The sequence below is a fragment of the Triticum urartu genome, chromosome 7A (assembly GCF_056163025.1).
Source record: "Triticum urartu cultivar PI428250 chromosome 7A, HENAU_Tu73, whole genome shotgun sequence".
Lineage (NCBI taxonomy): Eukaryota > Viridiplantae > Streptophyta > Magnoliopsida > Poales > Poaceae > Triticum > Triticum urartu.
The window spans coordinates 33,261,927-33,282,263 of NC_141879.1; the positions used below are offsets into that span (position 1 = coordinate 33,261,927).

Here is a 20,337-nt window from a genome sequence, read left to right on the forward strand (position 1 = left end):
ACTTCAAAGAGTGCCCCAAAGTTTCTATCGGAGAGTCAAGACGAAAACGTGTGCCAACCCCTATGCATAGGTTCATGGGCGGAACCCGCAAGTTGATCACCAAAACATACATCAAGTGAATCAATAGAATACCCCATTGTCACCACGGGTATCCCACGCAAGACATACATCACGTGTACTCAAATCCTCTTCTTATTCTTGTTCGTCGTGATCTCTTCCATGTGAATGCCCCCTGGCAGGAGCAACTCCGCATCCGCCTGGGTCTCACTCTCTCGGAAGTTGAGGTCCTTCGTCGGCCTCCCGGCACGCCACACCGCCACGTCGTAGGCACGCACGGCCTCGTGGAAGGTGGGGTACGTGCCAAGCCAAAAGCGGCGGCCGGCATCGGAGAACTCGACCCTGAAGTTGCCGGAGGGCTTCGCCCTCACACCGAAGAACCCCGTCTGGCCCCTCGGCATCATGGCGTCGACGGGGCGGGCTAGTGGGGTGCGGTGCAGCGATCGAGGTGGTGTCGGGGCGGAGGAGGCGGGGCCGGGGCAGAGCGCGATGGTGCCGGGGCGGCAATAGCGGTGTCGGGGTGGAGGGGAAGGGGTCGTTGCGGAGCCGTGGCGGCCTGGCGGGGTCTAGGCGGAGCAGGGTCGGCGATGGAGCGGGCGGCCCGGCGCGGTCTGGGCGGAGCAAAGCGACGGCGGCCCAAATAGGGCCATACGATGGTTGGTGGGAGCTGAAAGTGGACGGAATCGGGAGCAGACGGCGAGGTAGAGGTTGATCCGCGGCGAGGCAGCGGCGGCACACTGATTTGGGCGGCGGCCGAGCGCGTGTGCGGCAGCGGGTGGCCGGAGGATGAAGATTGGGGGGAGGTTGCAGTTCAGCAGTTGGCGGGAGACCGCGTTTTGACATCTCCTGGAGGTGGACATGCAAATTTGCATCGCGAAGTGTTATAGAGATGTAATTTTTTTTTGCATCTGCATCATCTGTTGGAACACTATTTTTGGCATCTGGAGATGCAAAAGTTAGGTATTTTTTACATCTACATCTTCTATTGAAGATGCTCTTAGCAACTTCACATGCAACTCTGACATTATGTGCACACACATGGAGAAAGTTCTCTTGCCACACATGGATATGCGTCGATCTCTTAGTGGCTTACGGGCACAAGTTTATTGATTACTGCAGGCGATCAGTCAGAGCCTAGTTGCATGATGCGTTGACAGATGCATGAGAGAAACACGTCAAGATGGATGAGCAAAAAATACAAATTAGTGTTATACACATGCAAAACAACGAGATGCGAACTCAGATAGAAATCTTTAAGAAATTTCGATATGCACTCCATACTGCTGTGATGATTTGATAAGTAATCCCAGCTGGATCAGTAGCGGGAATTCTTCTGGTTGAATCCATTGCACTGATGATGTTTTGAACAATACCAATGAACAATGGGCAGTTAACTATTAGTTAAGTTCTTACTATTATGCATATAGTCAAGATCAGCCCAATGCAAGCAGATACCACTAATTTCAATATGTTAAAAGAATAATAAGACATAAAGATACGAACTTATACACATAAGTTGTGATCCCCCCCCCCTTACTTACTAGCAGTCTGTGTAGTTAGAGTGAGCGCCACTAATTACTGTACTATCGGGGCATGCGACACATCGCACAATGCTAATGTGACATTTATTAAAATCCCTAAAAATATGAGAACAAGCCACCCTAAAAAATTGGCATGTAATGAAAAATGTTCTATAACATTGGTACAAACTTTTGAAGTTATAGAGAAAACAATGCTACCATCTAGCTCTCTCAAACCAAACACACTCCCCCATATAAAATAGGATAATTCATTCGATATGTAAGCAACATATATCAAAACCTTTGTATAACACTTTCACATACTGACCACAACTTCAAGTGGTTATATAATGACACCATGGCAGAATTCATAGCTAGTTTCTATTATTTTAGAGCAGATGTTGTATTTTCTATGATTTCAATATGATAAATCAGACTAGCAGTGTGTACTCTCTGACTAGGCACTAATGGCTTCTACGAACCGTGTGTGCATTAAAATGTGTGCTGCTAAATTCCCTACAGAAATTAAAACAAGCCAAAATATTATACCCAAATTTAGGCATGTAACTAACAATGGTCTATAACATTATACAAATATATAAATAGTATACTAGCAACGTTCCTTTAGCATGGGCACTGCTAGTCACCACTTCTACGTCGGCGGCGCGCCCATGGACCTAAATGCTGCTAATTGGGGTTATACAGACAGCCCCCTCACGGGATTGCGGAATAACTCTACAAACCCAAGACTTCCACCAGGCTCTACCTCTCGAGTATTGTCGATGCTCTCTCTTCCTCCCTGGTGACCCTCATTCTCCGTTGTACTGTCGATGCCGTCCCTGGTCGCCGCACGACACGCATCCTTGCTGTTCTCCTTGTCGTCTTTCGACACATCATCGTGTCAGTACGCCCGATGCCCGTTGCCGATGTTCTCACCCACGAGCCCTATAGAAGTCTGGCGTCTGCCATCCTCACCATGTCCTCGTCCCCGGCCGCCATCCTCGCCACCCCTCGATCCACCACTTGGGAGATTTTCGCCCCATCTGATGATAGATTATGCGTATATAATACTCCCTCCGTCCAAAAATACTTGTCCGAGGAATGGATGAATCTAGATGTATTTTAGTTCTAAATACATCCATTTGTATCCATTTCTCCGACAAGTATTTTCGGACGGAGGGAGTACGTTTGGATTAAGTAGTGTATATTGGTAAGTGTTGGTTTAATTTGTAATGTAATGTATTACTGTAGATTTTATTTGTATGGAGGTTAGTGTATAGTTTTAACTTTATTTTTTATTTTTCCTTGATATATTTGAATTCCTAGCATTCTATTGCCGTAATGGATGGATGTTACCCAACATGTGTCATCGATGATCTAAATAACAACCAATCAAACAACCTAACATATAATTATTTATCCCAAATAATAAGTGGCACACGTGTGGCACAAATCAATATTGTCCAAATGCCCCATTACCATCCATTTTGGGGCATCAAACAGATGACATGACCGGAATCTTTTTGGTTTATCAGACTTTAAAATGTTTTATCTCTTAAATAGAAAATCCGATAAAAAATCCATTTTCATCACTAAATCCCTCTCGACGAGATCTTCAAAACTAGATACCATATTGCTATGTTTTGACGACTCTTTTTGGCCGAAAGTTGCCATGATGTTGCACTAAAGTTGTCATAGTGTTTACACTAAAATTGACATGATATGTTTTTTCTAGATTTAAAGCTACAATTGTATTTCAACTATTATTGGAAAATTTTATTAACTGACCATGTAAATTTTTAGTAATTAACCATGGAAAATTTAATTCATGGATCATGGCAATTCATCATGTTAAATTTAGTTTATAGATCATGGCAATTTTAGTTTATAGATCACGTCAATTTTAGTATTTTGACCATGGCAATTCTAGTATTTTGAGCATGGAAATTATTTTTGTATGAACCATGGCAAATTTGAGTGCATGTATCATGGCCAATTTTAGTAATTCACCATGGAAATTTTAGTTTCTAGTTCATGGAAAATTGGAGTCATTGACCATGCATTTTTAAAGTAATTGACGACGGATTTTTCTTAATTATGAACCATGTCAAAATTATTTTATGGATCATGGAAAATTTTAGTAATTCACAATGGCAAGTTTAATTTCTTAATTCCCTTTTTGGAACATGTCAAAATTTACTTTAAACATAGAAGAAAATGTAGTTCAAACATAATATCACAACTTCAGTGTAAACATCATGACAATTTATATGCAAATAGACATGGCAACTTTTGACCGCAAAAAGATATCATCGAAACATATTGATATGAGATCTAGTTTTGAAGTCCTCTCCACGGCGGATTTAATGGTGAAAACAGATTCAATCTGATTTTTCATATAAGAGATACAACATTTTAATGTTTGAAAAACCCAAAAGATTCCCGCTGACACCATTTTGTCCATGTGTGAAGTAAAAAAAATGATGTGTCACGACGGGTGGTTAGAAGGACGTTCGACCAGACCTCCTTCAGCCCATACATGTAGCACTTATGTGACACCCCAAAATTTTAACCTTTGTTTTACTAATTAAATTTTTGCCAGGAAAATTAAACTTTTCATTTTTTTGGGTTTTCTTTGATTTCAGTACCATCCTTTCTTGGATTTTTATGGAGTTTTATCCCAAGTGAAAGTTTCCAAATATATTACTGGACTTGTTTTCTCCCTTGAGAAAAACATTTCTCTTAAAAGTGGATTTAATTGCATAACTAATTCTCCCTGAGATTTATTCCTTGAAATGATTTTTTTTAAAGTTTCAGGACCCAATTTGCACTGCAACCTCTTGATATATTTATCTAAAATTTTCACCAAAAATTGGAGGTGTCATGTGATGTTTTTAAATCACTTTTATGCAAAAATATATTTCATTCTTTTAATATTTTGAGATCTACACCAAGTTTAAAAATCTGGTCCAGAGAGTAATTTTTCACTACAACCTAATTAAATATTTCTTTAAAACTTCGACCAAAATTGTGGGATGTTAGTAGTGGTATGTAATTCAACTTTATGCATAAACCCTTATATGTTCTTTGAAAAATTTGAGTGAATCAACCTCTTTTGCTTTCTGGTCCAGTTTGGCTTTTTCTACTGCAACCCTAGTTAAATTTGCTCTAGTACTCTTGAGCTTTCTCCTGCTTATAGCCCATGCTACAAAACCCTTAAGTCCAGAAGAGCGGACCCATTGGAGAATTTTTAGTGCTTGCAACCATGCCGTTTTCTTTCTGTCCAAAACTGATGTTTTGCAAAACTTGCACTAACAAGTTTCTGATTTTGTCAAACTAACCTCACCACCCTCTCTTTCAACTAAAGAGACCCCAATCTAGAAATTTGGGCCACCCCAAGAATTGCCTAGATGCCTTTGGCATTTTGTCAAACACCCTATGTGCACAACCAGATTTGGCATGATTTCAAGTTTACATTGTGAACTTGATCCCCTGACTAGACCAGCATGTCACATGGATTTGCCCAAGCCTATAGACCCACCCTGCTAACTCTCTTGTGGATTGGAGCCCCCTAGCATGCCCTGGCATTTGGTCGAACACGTCGCGTGCGTGCTTTGGGCGCGCCCAGAGCGCACGTTTTGCACGCGCGTGCACCGAGCCGCCGCGTCGCACTGCCGTCGCCTCGCGCTCGTTCTGGCCCTTCCCCTCTTGCAGCCAACACCCCGCCCCTTCCCCTCGCCGCAAAGCCACCCCTGGCACTCCACAGGGCCACCGTCAGGTCGACAACGGTGGCAAGCGGCCGGCCACAGTGGCTCCTGCCCCGGTCGGCGCCGCCCGAGCCCCCCGGGCTCGCCACCTGCCCCCTGGAGCAGCGCGAGCTCATCCACAAGCGTGTCCCCTAGCGCTTGTCGCCACCACGACCCCCTGCAACAATAGAGAGGCGGTTCGCCGGTGACCTTATCCACTGCCGCCGCAGAACCGACCTCGTTGCACTATAAAGAGAGACCCCGAGCTCATCTGAGCACCCATGCGACCTCAGTCCACTCCCCTAGTTCCCCCGTAGCCAACAATCGAAGAGAAGAGGTCATCTTCCCCAGCTCCGGCAGGATCAGCCGCCGACGCCCTCCAGTCCATTCGGTCACAACCCGAGCCCCTCCCGTCAAACTAGCGCCACCATTACAATCCCCGTGATCCTGCGCAGCTGCCCAACACCTCAATCCAGCTCGAGAACCACCATAGCCCCGGCCCCCAAAAGCTCCCAAGGCCACCTCCGCCGAGCAGCTCGCCGCCGGCAGCTCCCTCCGGCCTGGCGACCACCGGGAGGACCTCCCTGGGGTGGCGGATCCATCCCCGCCCTCGGGGCCCCGCGAGGAGACGCCAATCGCCGGAGTCACGCCCCCCCTCTCGGGCAGAGGAAGAAGAGGGAAAGGAGACCGGTCAAACCTGACCAGTAGGCCCCATGGACCCACTGTCAGTGACCCCGCACTGGTCCACGTGTTTAAGTGAAAACGCATCACCCCAGAGTACGTCTCCTCTGCTCGAAAGCGTATTCTCATCGAAGCGTTTTTCTTTTTTCTGTTTTATTTTAAAAACAGAATTTGACCAAAACTTTGACGGGCTATAACTTTTAAAATATGAATCCAAATGACTTGAATCTTTTTCTGTTGTTCCTCAAATATTGTCTAGTTTATTTTCATATTTATTTCAAAATTTCCCAAGCAACTTTTTTGTACTGTTTTTAAACTATGTGTTAATTTAAATATTTCCAAAAATAGGATTTGTGGGAGAGAGAAGAAAACTTTCAAAGTTTTGGAATGCACCCTGACTCTCCACACCTTGAAGGCAAGCATTTCTGAACTCAGGCATAATATTATCGTGTGTTGTTTAATACAGTTACAACACCACCGTGACACGGAGTATCCGTTATGTGTTTGTGACGTTATGATCATACGCTTTGAGTGCAAAGATGATTTTTTTTGCTGTTGGAAATGGACATACTTGTGATAGCAATCACCCTCATATGCCTCGCATGCCTACCGGGAAGGATCCGGGAAAGTCTCTGTCTTGGGTAGACACGAGCTTGTCCCTCGTCGAGACGGTTATGACCGGCGGGGCAGGGGGAGATATGATGAGTGGTGGTTGTGTCTGATGGATGTGAAATATTATCCTTGAGCTAATCATGCAGGAAATACTTAAGCCTCCTGAGTCGGCCGTAGATCGAGTCTTGTTCCAGTAACCCCCATACTTGTTTCGTGCTGCCACTTGTCCCTGCCGTAGGCAGGGTACGGTTCAGTAAGTTGTCAACCGCTGTCTAGCACACACCGTACAGAGAGACCGCGATGAGGGTTCCATGGCCCTGGATTAAAGCCAGTCATCCGATCCGGGGGCATGGGTGTTTTCGGTTGTAGCCGAAGGGGGTAGCTCCCCCAGTTTGCGCGCGGTATAAATTTTGTGATCCCATGCTAGTCGAGGTTGTAGCCTCCCCACTTAGAGTTTTGCTTAACAAGTGTCAAGGGTGATTCCAGACACTGGTGAGTTAGGCTGGTGTGTGCGGTCAGGTGTGTTTTCAATCAAAAGACCGTGGACGGAATTAGTCCCGATGAACTAAAGGAATCCGTTGCTAGTGGGTAAAGAGTACTCCCTCTGCAGAGATATTAAACCTATTTGAATAGCCGTGTCCATGGTTAAGGACTACAGTCTGGGATGGGTCAAGTGTCGGTCTTCGGAGGAGAAACTATTAAACCAGAATATTGATCATGACTTGTGATGCATGATGGTTATGATTATTATTATTATGGACTAACCATTTATGTTATTTGAATTATTGAGTATCCCTAGGACGGTTCTACCTCCTGGATATTCACTATGATTATTTTTATACATAAGCCTTTTATGTGGTGTCGCACAGACGCCCGACTGTGGCATGCTTGTCATTTCATTTACTTATAAGCCCTTTATGCGGTGTCGCACAGACGCCCGACTGTGGCATGCTTGATATTTTATCTACTTATAAGCCCTTTATGTGGTGTCGCTTAGACGCCCGACTGAGGCATACTTTATATTGTTATCCTTTCGAGGCGTCGCTTCAGACACCCGATCGGTGCATTCTATTTCTACTCGCTGATTGCATATTCATATATGACATGATTAACCTGCTTGCATGCATCATGAGCTTCATTTATGACTGACAAAGTAATCATGGAATATTTCAAAACATGATTATCAGTGGCTATATTATACCTGTGTTCTTAATGTTTGCGAGTACATTCAAAGTACTCACTGGCTTGTCCCTGGCTATTGTCTTGGCCAGATTTCTTGCGTGGAAAGGAACGTTGCGATGACAGCCCCGGAACCTACGCAATGAAGATAGCAGCCTCGCGAAGATAGGAGTTATCCTGGTCAGCTGTTCCTGTGGGAAATGGAGTCCCATAGACGCCGATGATCCGCAAACCGCTTCCGCCATCAACCACTAGAAACCAATTGCTGTACCCATAGGCCAGAATGGTCTTGTACTACATATTTTGTAGTTTGCTTGGAGTTTCTGTAACAAGTTGGTGTCTCATCAGCTAACAGTAATCATGGGACTGGTGAGCACAAGGGCCGCTTTTGGGAAATTAATATCCCGAAAAAACGGTCTTGACAACTTATCAGGGTCCTTATTTATTCTACCATATGGAAAACTTTAGCTCAATGCACTGACACCACGCGGCATACGCCACGCGAGCATGGCTAGCTAGTCACCAACAAACAGTTAACATCAATGAACTTCAAGAAAAAACAATTAACATCAACACTATGAGATGAGCTGGTATTTCCATCTACAAATTTATGACCTATAACCGAAAAAGGCTCTCGCCCCGCTTTTATATATAAAGCAACGACCATACAACCCAGTGCTTACAACTTGACACCACACAAAACACACCCAAGGCAAGATATAATGGTGCAAATTTGCAAAAAAAAAAGATACAATGGTGCAAGACACGGCTACGTCGCCCAAACCACACACGAAGAGATGAAGCTGCGCCCAACGAACCGAGGACTCTAAGACGGCACCTCCAAGAAGGTTACGGCACCGGAGTGTTGCCGACGCCCGATCCAAAGGATCAAGCTATTCACGCCGAAACCACCGGAAGGAAGCCACAACGATGCCGTCAAAAAGTATACGACGCCAACGGACGCCATCACCGTCGGCCTGGCCAAGGCCAGACATGGAATGACCCAGGCAATAAAACCCCGCCTCCGAAAAGTGGTGCGACCAATCACGAGGACACCCGCCGCACCATCCTCATTGAACATCGAGCACCGGTCACCATGCCCCTCTCACGACCATGATAACCAGCCCACACCTGTGTCGTGGTGTCGCCCACGAGGACTGCACCTCCCACCACCAGGCCCGCCACCCCAGCATCCGAGATCCCAACACCACCCCAGTTGAGACGCGCAGCTACGGCGGCGAAAGTGATGAGCGGAAGATCCCTCCTGTCCCACCCTTGGGAAGCCACCATGATGGATGGTGATGGGGAGTGGACCGAGGGCCGAACTAGGCCGCTTGCAAATGAGCCGACGCTTGGCTAGGTGCCAGTCGTTGCCGTAGCCAAACATGCTGATCTACCGTGGATCAACCACGCCGTACGAAGGACACCGCACCCAGGGGACAGAGCCACACCGTGCCGCTGCCATCCACGACAGGAGCATCAGCCACATCGGGCCACTACCCAACCCACGTCGCCCTCCAAGATCCATGCGTCGGATCTGTCTAGCACGCACCACACGTCGCCCATATCTGGAGAGCCGGGCACCTGCCACCGCAGGTCACAGCACCATGCACTCGCCCGCGAGCAGCCTACCACGACACCGTCGCGACAACCAGCACCGCCGCCTGTCAGCGCTTAGCGCCGCGCCCCGAGCAGGTCAAATCGACCTGCGAGGGGGAGAAGGCTCCCTGCCGCCGAGAGGAGGAAGGAGGGGGTCCAGGCCCAGTGGCGGCGCGTTGCCTCCCCTGCTGCCTACATGATCGTCAAAGGAGTGGATAGGGGGAATACTTGCTTCTTCACCCTAGCGTTTTCCATGATAAATACCATTTACAACGTATAATGAATCCAATCCAGCCAAAAAAATGAAAACATGGACGAAGGCAGCCTCACCCGTCTTTTTAAAAGAGAGGAATTGGTCGTTTCATACTCATGTATTTGTATTTATGTATACAATCCACATTGAATCATTGGCATGTTAAAGTCAATTAATTATCTACAACTACCAATAGTACCACAATGAACCATTCCCATGCAATAAAGTCAATCCTCACGATTGGCCGCGCCACCGCGCATCATCTGGCTGAACTCCTTGAAGTCGACGCGGCCGTCGCCATTGGCGTCGACCTTGTTGATCATCTGGCGGCATTCCTCAACGGTGCGACCCTGCTTGAGGCCGAGGCTTGCCAGCACGGACCGCAGCTCTTCAATGGTGATGTAGCCGTCACCGTTCTGGTCGAAGACACTGAACGCCTCCCTCATCTCCTCCTCCTCGTCGCCCATGTTGCCACCGTTAGGCCCATCGCCTTCATCGAGGATGGAGCGATATAGTAGGCCGAACTCCTCGACGTCGATGCAGCCATCACCGTTGGTATCAATCTTGGCCATGGTTGCGTCCATCTCGTCGTCCGCGATGTAGATCCCTAGGTTCTTGAGCAACTCACCTAGCTCCTTCTTGGTGATCTGGCCGTCACCATTCTTGTCGAACATCTGGAAGACCTTCCTTAGCTCCGACTCATCCACCCTGCTGCTCATGATTTTAGCTCTTGGCCGTTCTATTTGCATTATATGTCGTGCAATCGAATGCTCATGGGGTTAATGTTGGAAACGACGTTGGCGAAGTAGTCGGTGATTGGTTTTGTTTTCGAGGAGAATAGGCTGTGTGGTGTGGAGGGAATAGCGGTGCCTCTTTGCCAAGAGAAGAGAGATGGAATTAAGGTGTGGCTTAGTTCTTTTTTTGGCCATACTAGCTATTCTGGACATTCAATGCACACCTTTTTTGTCTATTTCTTATCTCTTTTGTCTAAAAAAAGACAAGGTTTAGTCTCTTACCTCAAAACTAGTTGAATGCCCGTGCCTTGCCACAAAATATAGAAATAGAGATATTAATCAAAGCATAGTGAAAAAACTCAAAGTATCATTATAATTTACAATGTGTATGATGATTGTGTTGCGACAAATATTGCCTTAAACTTACCAAATAAGCAAAACCCAAGTGACTTGTACAGTTGTACTTAAATTTCAAGTGCACATATATACATACTAGAAGAACGCCCGTGTGTTGCAACGGGGCCACATTAACTTTAAAAGTTCAATATCAATTATGTTAACTAGTCATCAACCCGTGCCCCAGCACGGGCTAGCTAATGTTTACTATTTATGACTTATGAAACTGAAGAAGTAAAGTTTCAGGGAAGAATAATAATGTTATAAACATGTAATTTTGTTCAATGATCCCGGGAAAATAGGATTACAATTGTTTGATGAAGTTGTGATTAGATGGTTTGCATGAATTTTTCCCTTTTGGTCGTCCCATTTCTCATAATTTTCAAATAAGTTATTTATTTGACATGAATATGAAGGCGGTATTGCTGGTCCACATAGTTGCAAATGTGAAGTTCGTTTTATATACATTTTCCTCTAACGATCTAAAATTTTAAAATTATATAATTTCTGGGAATCTATGTTTACATGTAACAGATTGTGAGGTGCGTTGAAAATACACAATTTACAAAATATATGGGAATCTTATATTTCTTTATGCTTCTTCATGAAATATCATTTTATTATCCACAAATCTGTTGAATATGTTTTTTCGTGATTCCTGCAAAGGCATATTATTGTGTCAAGATGAGAGGGCAATCATTTGCTTTCATGTTTTGGTCGCCGAGAACAAATTTATGCACGTTGTCCTACATGTAATACATGCAATTCCCGAAACCATAAAAAACACATTTGCCTATATTAAAAATGAATAGTTACCCTAACTTTATTTCTACCAATGCTGGAGTGGAATGACACTAAATTAAATGTATGATTTTTCTCTTTGTTAATTATCTTTTATTTCCATAAATGCTGGATAGATGCCTTGAATTTATTATTTATGCCCTTAGTTAATCATCAGTTTATTATAGAAATAATATATTGAACTGGGGATCTCTAAATATTTTTTTGTAAGACGTATATTTTAGTCACTGGACTCCTAAGTGTACAAATATCTCATTGCTTTTTTAGTCACTGGCTGTAAATATGAAAATATAAGAACATTGTCACGCATCATCCATACAGATAGCTCATTGTTTTTCCTTCTTTGTACGTATACGAAATTCTGGATTTAATGATGTTCTGTGTTCTTAACAATGAGTTGTTCCATGCACATACATATATGTATGAACAATTGTGCAAAATAGCTAATTAAATAGAAGTATTACCCAAGACTACAACGTCATTACCTTGGTTGCCTGCAGAAATTAATAATCAAATATTACTATGCGTCTATGCGCTACTCCAGTCTAGACTCTAGACTACATGATACAATTATTAGTTACCATTGTTGCTTGCATGGCTGAGGCTGTATACTGTAACATGAAAAGCTGTCATCAAGGCACTTGTACGTTGTCATTGATCCACCACTGATTCAAATATCTTTTGCTGAAGATAATCTCACCGTGCAACCATGAGGACTATTATTAATACTCAGCCAATCATGTGAAAAGAAAGAGAGAGAATGTGATGTCTTTCCCCAGTATAGTATGATGATTTGGGCAGCGTTGCCTCTTGTCCAGCTTTTTAAATTCAGTACATATAGAAGGCATGGATTTGAGAGATAAAGAATCTAATAGCACATATGCCTCTAAATATAGTTATTTCTAAAATGAGATTGATCGTTGGACTTCCAATCAATGTAATTCATAGGATCCACAAATAAGGATTTCAGTAAATGTTTTCATTCTCTTTGACTGATCACAAACATATTTCTGTGTATCTGCATGAAGCCAATTCCTCTAATCCGTTGGGAACTATTAGAAAAGCATGTGTGCAGACCAAGAAAACATCAAACAAAGAACAAACATTATTATTTCATATTTTTATCCTGCCTACCTGGTCTACTCTCTATTAATCTGCATCACGCAATGTATCTAGTTTCCCTTGGGTAGTCAGATGAGGAAACGTCTATTAAAACGCAGACAACCAAAGCAAGAGAAAGCCAACCTGTACTACAGCTGATAGCCAAGCAAGACTTGCAGGATCTTGACAGCAGGGATTGATCGAGGAGTTGGGTGATCTCATGCCCATGCTACCAAGGGAACCCAACCAAACGTCGTCATCGTCGGAAAGATGCTCGTACAGACCACCCCTGCAGGTTCTCCTCCCCTCCCTCCAATATACAATCTGGTGAACAGAAGTGCTGCAAGATAGACATGGAAAAAGGTCAATTTCTTGATCAGACATTATAGATCCACTCAAATTGGATTTAGAGTGTTATACACATCTTCAGCCCATGCATCAGCCATCTTAAATTGAAAAACTTAGAATATAGATACGATTTAAGGTTGGACGGGAGGGGATGGATTGATTGAGTCATATTCTTGTTGATGGATGCAGTACGGATGGTCGAAGATGACATTAAAATACGGGATGGAGAGATAGAGGATGGTAGAACTGCTCACATGGATCCCAGCCACCGGCGCACCTCCCACATGGCACGCCCATCTGCAGCATCAGCTGGGTCGGCCGCCACCAGTTTTCTTGGATGAGACTTCGATCGTGCTTTTATTGGACGCAAGAAAAGAGGAGGAGCTACCATGGATTTTGGTTGTGGAAAAAGTCCTGGCAGCAGCGCATCAGGTTGAATCTATACCTGAACGGAGAGGAACCTGGTGATGGTCTTGTTTTAGTAAAAACGTGGTGATGGTCCTGTTCCTTGTGAGATATGGACTCCTATAACATTGTTTTTTTGTGAGATCTCAACTCCTATGACGTAGTTAGTTTAGGAGAATAAAGATTGGTTTTTTTATAACATGGATGCACAAAAGGAGTACTTAGGTAAGTAAAAGTTTATCAACCAATAACCACCAGTAATTATTCCACTTAAATAAATAAATGGTATACTTCAACCAATCAGAAAATTAGTGCAACAAAAAGGAGAGAAGTTATAAAATCAATCTATGTGGAAGATAAAAGATACACGGTAGTCATCTCCACAGATAGAACTGATACTTAGGAAAACAAATTGACTCCATGAAGAAGAAAAAGAAGAAGACACCTCATGCTGCTGTTGCAGATGTTGTCGAACTGCATGGAACACTCGCAACAGAGGACATGGTCCTTGGATTTCCCACTAATAGAACTCAGGTCTGTTTCCATAAAAAATAGTTAGAAAGCTAAAGTATGATGGAAAAAATAGTGTGTGTCAAAAATATAGTTGCCCAGATGAAATATCAGTTAATTAGTAGTATTACTCATGAAGAGGCCTACAAATTATCGCGAGCAAATTTCGTACGGCTGCAAAATTGTCCCCAACAGGTTCCAGTCCCTCTAGTAACATGGAACATTAAATTAAATAACAACATTCTGTATATGTAATAAAACACATGTAGATAGAAGACCGAACCGTGAGATGGATTTGGGAGAACAATTAGTTGGGTTTGAGAAGTCAGAAGCAATGTTGTGTATCACCTACAATGTTTCGAATAGTTGTGCCATCTGTACATAGTAGCTCCTTTTCTTGGTGGCCTCATGAATGCCTGACAACAGCTGCTTCCTGATTTGTTTGAAATTGTCCTTAGTACAGTCTTCCTCCTCCTAGATCTGACTCATCTACTAAATACTAATCCAAAAATACATCCTTCTCCACTTCATTGCAGTTTGGTCTGACTCATCTACTAATCCAAAAATACCTCCTTCTCCACGTCATTGCAGTTTGGCCGTGGCATGGCAGCTAAAAGGTTAAAAGGTTAGGGTAGTAGAGATTCAAAGATCATGGAGGAAGGGGATGTGGAAGAAGCTAGTTGGATCTTTTAGAGGACTGCTATGGAAGACAGCAGATTAGACAGCAGGAGAAGTAGCTAGGAGCGCTAGGGTTTGTTGCTGGTAGGACTAGGGTTCCTACCGGCTCTACTGCGTAGGTTGTAGGGGCAAGGAGGGAGTGGACGTGGCGAGGAACGGGCGCGCCGGCGGCAGGGCGCCGTCGCGGCTAGGGTTGAGGGCGGCGGCGGCTTGGCTGCGGCGGCTAGGGTTTCCGGCTCCTCTAGGAGCCGGGCAACAAAAGATAATAATAGTCTTTATTGCTTGATCTCAAAACGATGTCTTACATGAGTATTTATAACTTTAGCCTAAGATAACTTTCCTAAGATAACTTGCCTAAGATAACTTGTGGGCCAAGCCCCTAATACTAATGCCCGGTGGGCCTCTTCCTAGTATAGACCAAGCCGGTCATAACATCTCTCCCCGCCTGCGCAAACAGCTTGTCCTCGAGCTGAAAGTCTGGATAGTGTTGACGGAAATCCTCACGCTGCTCCCAAGTAGCCTCCTCCTCCGGAAGGCCCGCCCACTGAATTAGGACGAACCAGACGCCACGACGGAGCTGGGCCTGCAACACCTTTGCTGGCTCTGGAAGAATGCGACCATCGGCGGTTGGAGGAAGCGTCGGAGGAGCCGCCGGTGGCTTGCCACGGAAAGGCTTGAGCAGCCCCACATGGAACACGTCATGGATGCGGGCGTGGGCTGGAAGCTGAAGACGATAGGCCACCTTCCCAATGCGCTCCACGACAGGGAAGGGCCCGACGTAGCGAGGGCCAAGCCTGCGCTTCGCACGCGGGTCCCGTGACTGCGTAGAGCGGTGGAGAAGACGCAGCCACACCCAGTCACCCACTGCGAACTCCGCCTCACGATGATGATCGTCGTAGTAGTGCTTGGCCGTCTGCTGGGCCTGAAGGAGATGCTGACGGACCTCAGCCAGCATCTCATCACGGGTGCGGATAAGGTCACCCGCAACCGCCGTCCGAGCCGTCTCCAGGTCGACCGGAAGTATAGGCGGGGGTGGTCGACCATAGACCACCTCAAATGGCGTCGCGCGCAGGGCGGAGTGATAAGAAGTGTTGTAGCAGTACTCCGCCCAAAAGAGAGCCAGTCCACCCAAGCGCGAGGCCGATCACCTGTCACACAACGCAAATACATGGCAATGACCTTATTAACCACCTCAGACTGACCGTCCGTCTGAGGATGGAACGCCGTACTCAGGCGGAGCTGGAAACCCGCCATCCGGAAGAGGTCGCGCCAGACATGGCCCGTGAAGACTGGGTCCCGATCACTGACGATCGAAGTCGGGAACCCGTGTAGACAGACGATGCCGTCGAAGAAGGCCCGGGCCACGGACGCCGCTGTGTACGGATGGCCGAGCGCGATGAAGTGGGCGTACTTAGAGAAGCGATCGACCACCGTGAGGATGACCGACTTGCCCCCCACCTTGGGAAGGCCCTCGATGAAGTCCATGGAGATATCCGCCCAAACTTGAGACGGCACCTCCAAGGGCTGAAGGAGCCCCGCCGGCCTCAGGGTCTCTGTCTTATTGCGCTGGCAAGTCTGACAAGACCGAACCCAGCCGCGGACCAGGGCACGATCGCCAGGGATGTAGAAGTCGGCGCGAAGACGATGGAGGGTTTTCTGCACACCCTCATGGCCCGCCGAGTGGGCGACCTGCAACACCTGGTGACGGAGATCATCATGCGCCGGAACAAAGATCCGGCGCCCATGGAGGAGCAGTCCGTCAGAGAAGCGCCAGGGCTCCTCCAAGTCGCCGGCCGCGAGCTACTGCTGAAGAAGTGCGGCGTCATCTGCCGTCGCAGTGGCGCGTCGAATGTCGGCGAAGAGACCGAACGATGGCCTGGAGCGGATGCACAGGGCCGTCCCGGCGGACGCGTCGGCGGGTGGCGCGAGGTCGGAATCGCGATGGGACAGCGCGTCGGCCACGGTGTTAAGACGGCCCGGCCGATACTCGACGGAGAAGTCGAAGCCGAAGAGCTTGCTGATCCACTGGTGCTGCGGCACGGTCGACAGCCGTTGGTCCAGCAAGAACTTTAGGCTGTAGTGGTCCGTGCGAATGTGGAAGGACCGTCCCCACAAGTACGGCCGCCAATGACGAACGGCCTGCACAAGGCCAATGAGCTCCCGCTCGTATGCCGCTAGCCTGAGATGGCGAGGAGCAAAAGGCCGGCTGAAGAAAGCGAGGGGTCCATCGCCCTGATGAAGCACGGTGCCGAAACCAGCGCCCGAGGCGTCACAGTCCACCACGAACGGGCGGTCGAAGTCGGGCATCTGGAGGACGGGGCCTGTCGTGAGGGCCCCCTTGAGGGCCTCGAACGCCGTCGTCGCCTCGTCGTCCCAAGCGAAAGTGTCGCGGCGGAGCAACCGCGTGAGGGGAGCCGCGATGAGCCCGAACTCCCGGATAAATTTCCGGTAGTAGCCGGCGAGGCCGAGGAACCCGCGGCGAGCGAGGTGTCGGCCATGTGGAGACGGCCGCCACCTTGTCGGCGTCCATAGCCACCCCATCGGCAGAGATGACATGGCCGAGGTAGGCGACGGTAGGTGTCCCGAACGAGCACTTCGAGCGCTTAAGGTGGAGGTGGTGCGCCCGAAGCTCGTTGAAGACGATGGCGACGTGCTGGAGGTGCTCAGCCCAGGTGGCGCTGTAGATAAGAATGTCATCAAAGAAAACAAGCACAAACCGCCGTAAGTAGGGCCGGAGGACGTCGTTCATCAGGGCCTAGAAAGTCGCTGGGGCGTTGGCGAGGCCGAAGGGCATCACCAAGAACTCGAAGTGGCCATGGTGGGTGCGAAACGCCGTCTTGGCGATGTCGTCTGGATGCATACGCACCTGATGATAGCCTGACCGGAGATCGAGCTTGGTGAAGAAGCGTGCCCCATGGAGCTCATCCAAGAGCTCGTCGACCACCGGTATGGGGAACTTGTCCTTGAGTGTGAGCGCGTTCAGGGCACGGTAGTCGATGCAGAAACACCAAGTGTCGTCCGACTTGCGGACGAGCAGCACCGGGGCGGTGAAGGGTGACGTGGAGATCCGGATGATGCCCGCGGCGAGCATCAGGGCACACTGGCGCTCCAACTCATCCTTCTGCGGCTGAGGGTAGCGGTAGGGCCGAACTGCCACAGGAGGGGTACCCGGCATGAGGTGGATATGATGGTCGTACACCCGGGTGGGCGGAAGACCCCGTGGCTCGTCGAAGAGGTCGCTGTGCTGCTGCAGAAGGGAATCCAGAAGGGGTTGCTCGGCCTCCGAGGACGCGGCGACCAGCTGGAGATGGGGCATGGCTGGCGCAGCGCCCCCAAGGCCGTCCCACCGGACGCGGTGGCCCAGCCGCCAGAACGTCATTGTGAGCGCGTCGAAGTCCCATAGGATGGGACCGAGGGTCCGTAGAAAATCCACCCCGAGAATGAAGTCGAAGTAGCCGAGGTCGATCCCTGCACATGTAATGGAGAAGTGTTCGCCACCAATGGAGATGGGAACGTCACGGGCAAGCCCATGACACTAGAGGCGATCGCCGTTCGCCACCGTGATCCGCAGGCGCTCCCCGCCTGTCGTTGGAAGGGCTAGCCAACGCATGGTTGCCTCTGGCAAGAAGTTATGGGTGGAGCTAGTATCCATCAGGGCCACCAGCCGCTCGCCATGGATCGTCACCGGCAGCAGCATGGTCCGCTCGCCACGGATGCCGGCGAGGGCGTGGAGGGAGACGACGCACGCCGTCGCCGTGGGATCCGTGGGCGTGTCCGCGGCCGCCTCAGGTGATGGTGTCGCGTCGGTCGAGTCGTCCGCCTCGGTGTAGTTGACCGTCTCCAAGTAAAAGAGGCGGGGGCAGACATGGGTCGGCGTGTAGGGCTCATCGCAGTTGAAGCAGAGTCCCTAACGGCGACGCTCCTGCTGCTCGGCCGGTGACAACTGGCAAAAAGTCCGTGTGGTGGCCGGGGGCGTGGTCGTCGCGGCTGGAGGAGGCCGGCCCGGTGCTAGAGGAGTCGGCGCTGGTCGACTGGGCTGGCGGCCGCCCCGTCCAGGCTGTTGCTGCAGTGCCTGGGCCCGCTGCTCGAAAGCTCGGGCGAGTACATGGCCGTCTGGAGGTCGGGGGGATCCCGGAGCTCGACGTCCATGCGAATATGGTCCGGCAGACCGCCCACAAATAACTCGGCACGCTGAATCCCGGAGACGCTCGGCGCGTGGCACGCCAGGGCCTGGAAGCGGTCGGCGTAGTCCTGAACCGTGGAGGTGAACTGTAAACGGCCGAGGGCCGCCACGTGGCTCCCGCAGATAGGAGGCCCGAACCGGAGAAGACAGAGCTCCCGGAAGCGCTCCCATGGTGGCATGCCGCCGTCGTCCTGCTCGAGGGCGTAGTACTAGGTCTGCGCCGCGCCGCGGAGATGATAGGACGCGAGCCAGGTACGATCCGACGCGAGCGTCCGTTGCCCGCGAAAGAACTGCTCGCACTGGTTGAGCCAATTGAGAGGATCCTCCATGCCCTCATAGGTGGCGAAGTCCAGTTTGGCGAAGCGAGGGGGTGTCGGACCGTCGTGCCCGGGGGTGGCTGTAGTCGGCGGCAGCGAGTGTGCCGGGTCGGGGATCTCCGGGGCGTAGGTCGCCGAGCCGGAGGGACGGTCAAACCGGAGGGAGGGCGTCGGGTGCTCCGGCGCCGTGGTATACACCGGGGCTGGCAACAAGCCAGCCGCCCACGCGGGAATTGGCGATGGCGATGGCGGAAACTGCACCTGGTGCAGGGGCCGACCCGTGGGCCTGGGCGCGGGTGGTGATGTAGTCGACGGTGGCGGCGCCTGGAGAAGCTGCGGCGCCGCAGCCAGCGTCGAGGTAGCCAGCGGGGGCGCTTGGAGAAGCTGCTGGGAGGGGTCCCCCAGCGGTACGGTGGCGGCCGGCCACGCGGGCCAAGGGTTCCCCGTGGTTGGGTAGTGCTGCAGCAGCAACGGCGGCGGGGGCGGCCCTCCATAGGCTGACTGGAAGGCCGGGGCGGCCCACGGAAGCGGCGGCGGCCCGTAGGCGGTGGTGGCGGCGCTCGGCGGTGGGGGCTGGTTCCCGGCGAGGTAGAGGCTGATGCCTTTGACCGCCTGGACGAGCTCCCGAAGGGTTCCCGAGACCTCCTCGGGCGAGAGGATGGGGGGCGGCTCTGCCGCAGTGGCGGTCGGCGCTGTCGGGGTGGCCGTCCCGGATGTGAGCGCCGGCATGGACGCGGACGGGGTGGGCGGCAGCGTAGGTGAGGCGGTGGTGTTTGGCAGCGGCGGCGGTGATGGAGGAAGCGACATGATCGAGCTGGTGTCTCTGAATACCAAATTGGTAGGACTAGGGTTCCTACCAACTCTACTGCGTAGGTTGTAGGGGCAAGGAGGGAGTGGACGCGGCGAGGAACGGGCGCGCCGGCGGCAGGGCGCCGTCGCGGCTAGGGTTGAGGGCGGCGGTGGCTTGGCTGCGGCGGCTAGGGTTTCCGGCTCCTCTAGGAGCCGGGCAACAAAAGATAATAATAGTCTTTATTGCTTGATCTCAAAACGATGTCTTACATGAGTATTTATAACTTTAGCCTAAGATAACTTTTCTAAAATAACTTGCCTAAAATAACTTGTGGGCCAAGCTCCTAATACTAATGTCCGGTGGGCCTCTTCCTAGTATAGACCAAGCCGGTCATAACAGTTGCCTTGGTGGGGTTAACTTCTTGGGA

The 20,337-nt window shown here is 49.4% G+C and overlaps 1 protein-coding gene across 1 annotated transcript; it reads right to left on the reverse strand.

Moving 5' to 3' along the window:
- Window positions 1–9,753: 9,753 nt before the first annotated feature.
- On the reverse strand, window positions 9,754–10,511 carry LOC125526889 (putative calcium-binding protein CML28). Its single transcript, XM_048691497.2, has one exon. It carries the CDS (start codon window positions 10,394–10,396, stop codon window positions 9,875–9,877), a length of 522 nt encoding a protein of 173 aa, XP_048547454.1. The 5' UTR covers window positions 10,397–10,511; the 3' UTR covers window positions 9,754–9,874.
- Window positions 10,512–20,337: the final 9,826 nt, after the last annotated feature.

Bases quoted from the DNA above. Each gene is read 5' to 3' on its own strand.
- LOC125526889 (XM_048691497.2), bottom strand. From the start codon at position 10,396: ATGCAAATAGAACGGCCAAGAGCTAAAATCATGAGCAGCAGGGTGGAT.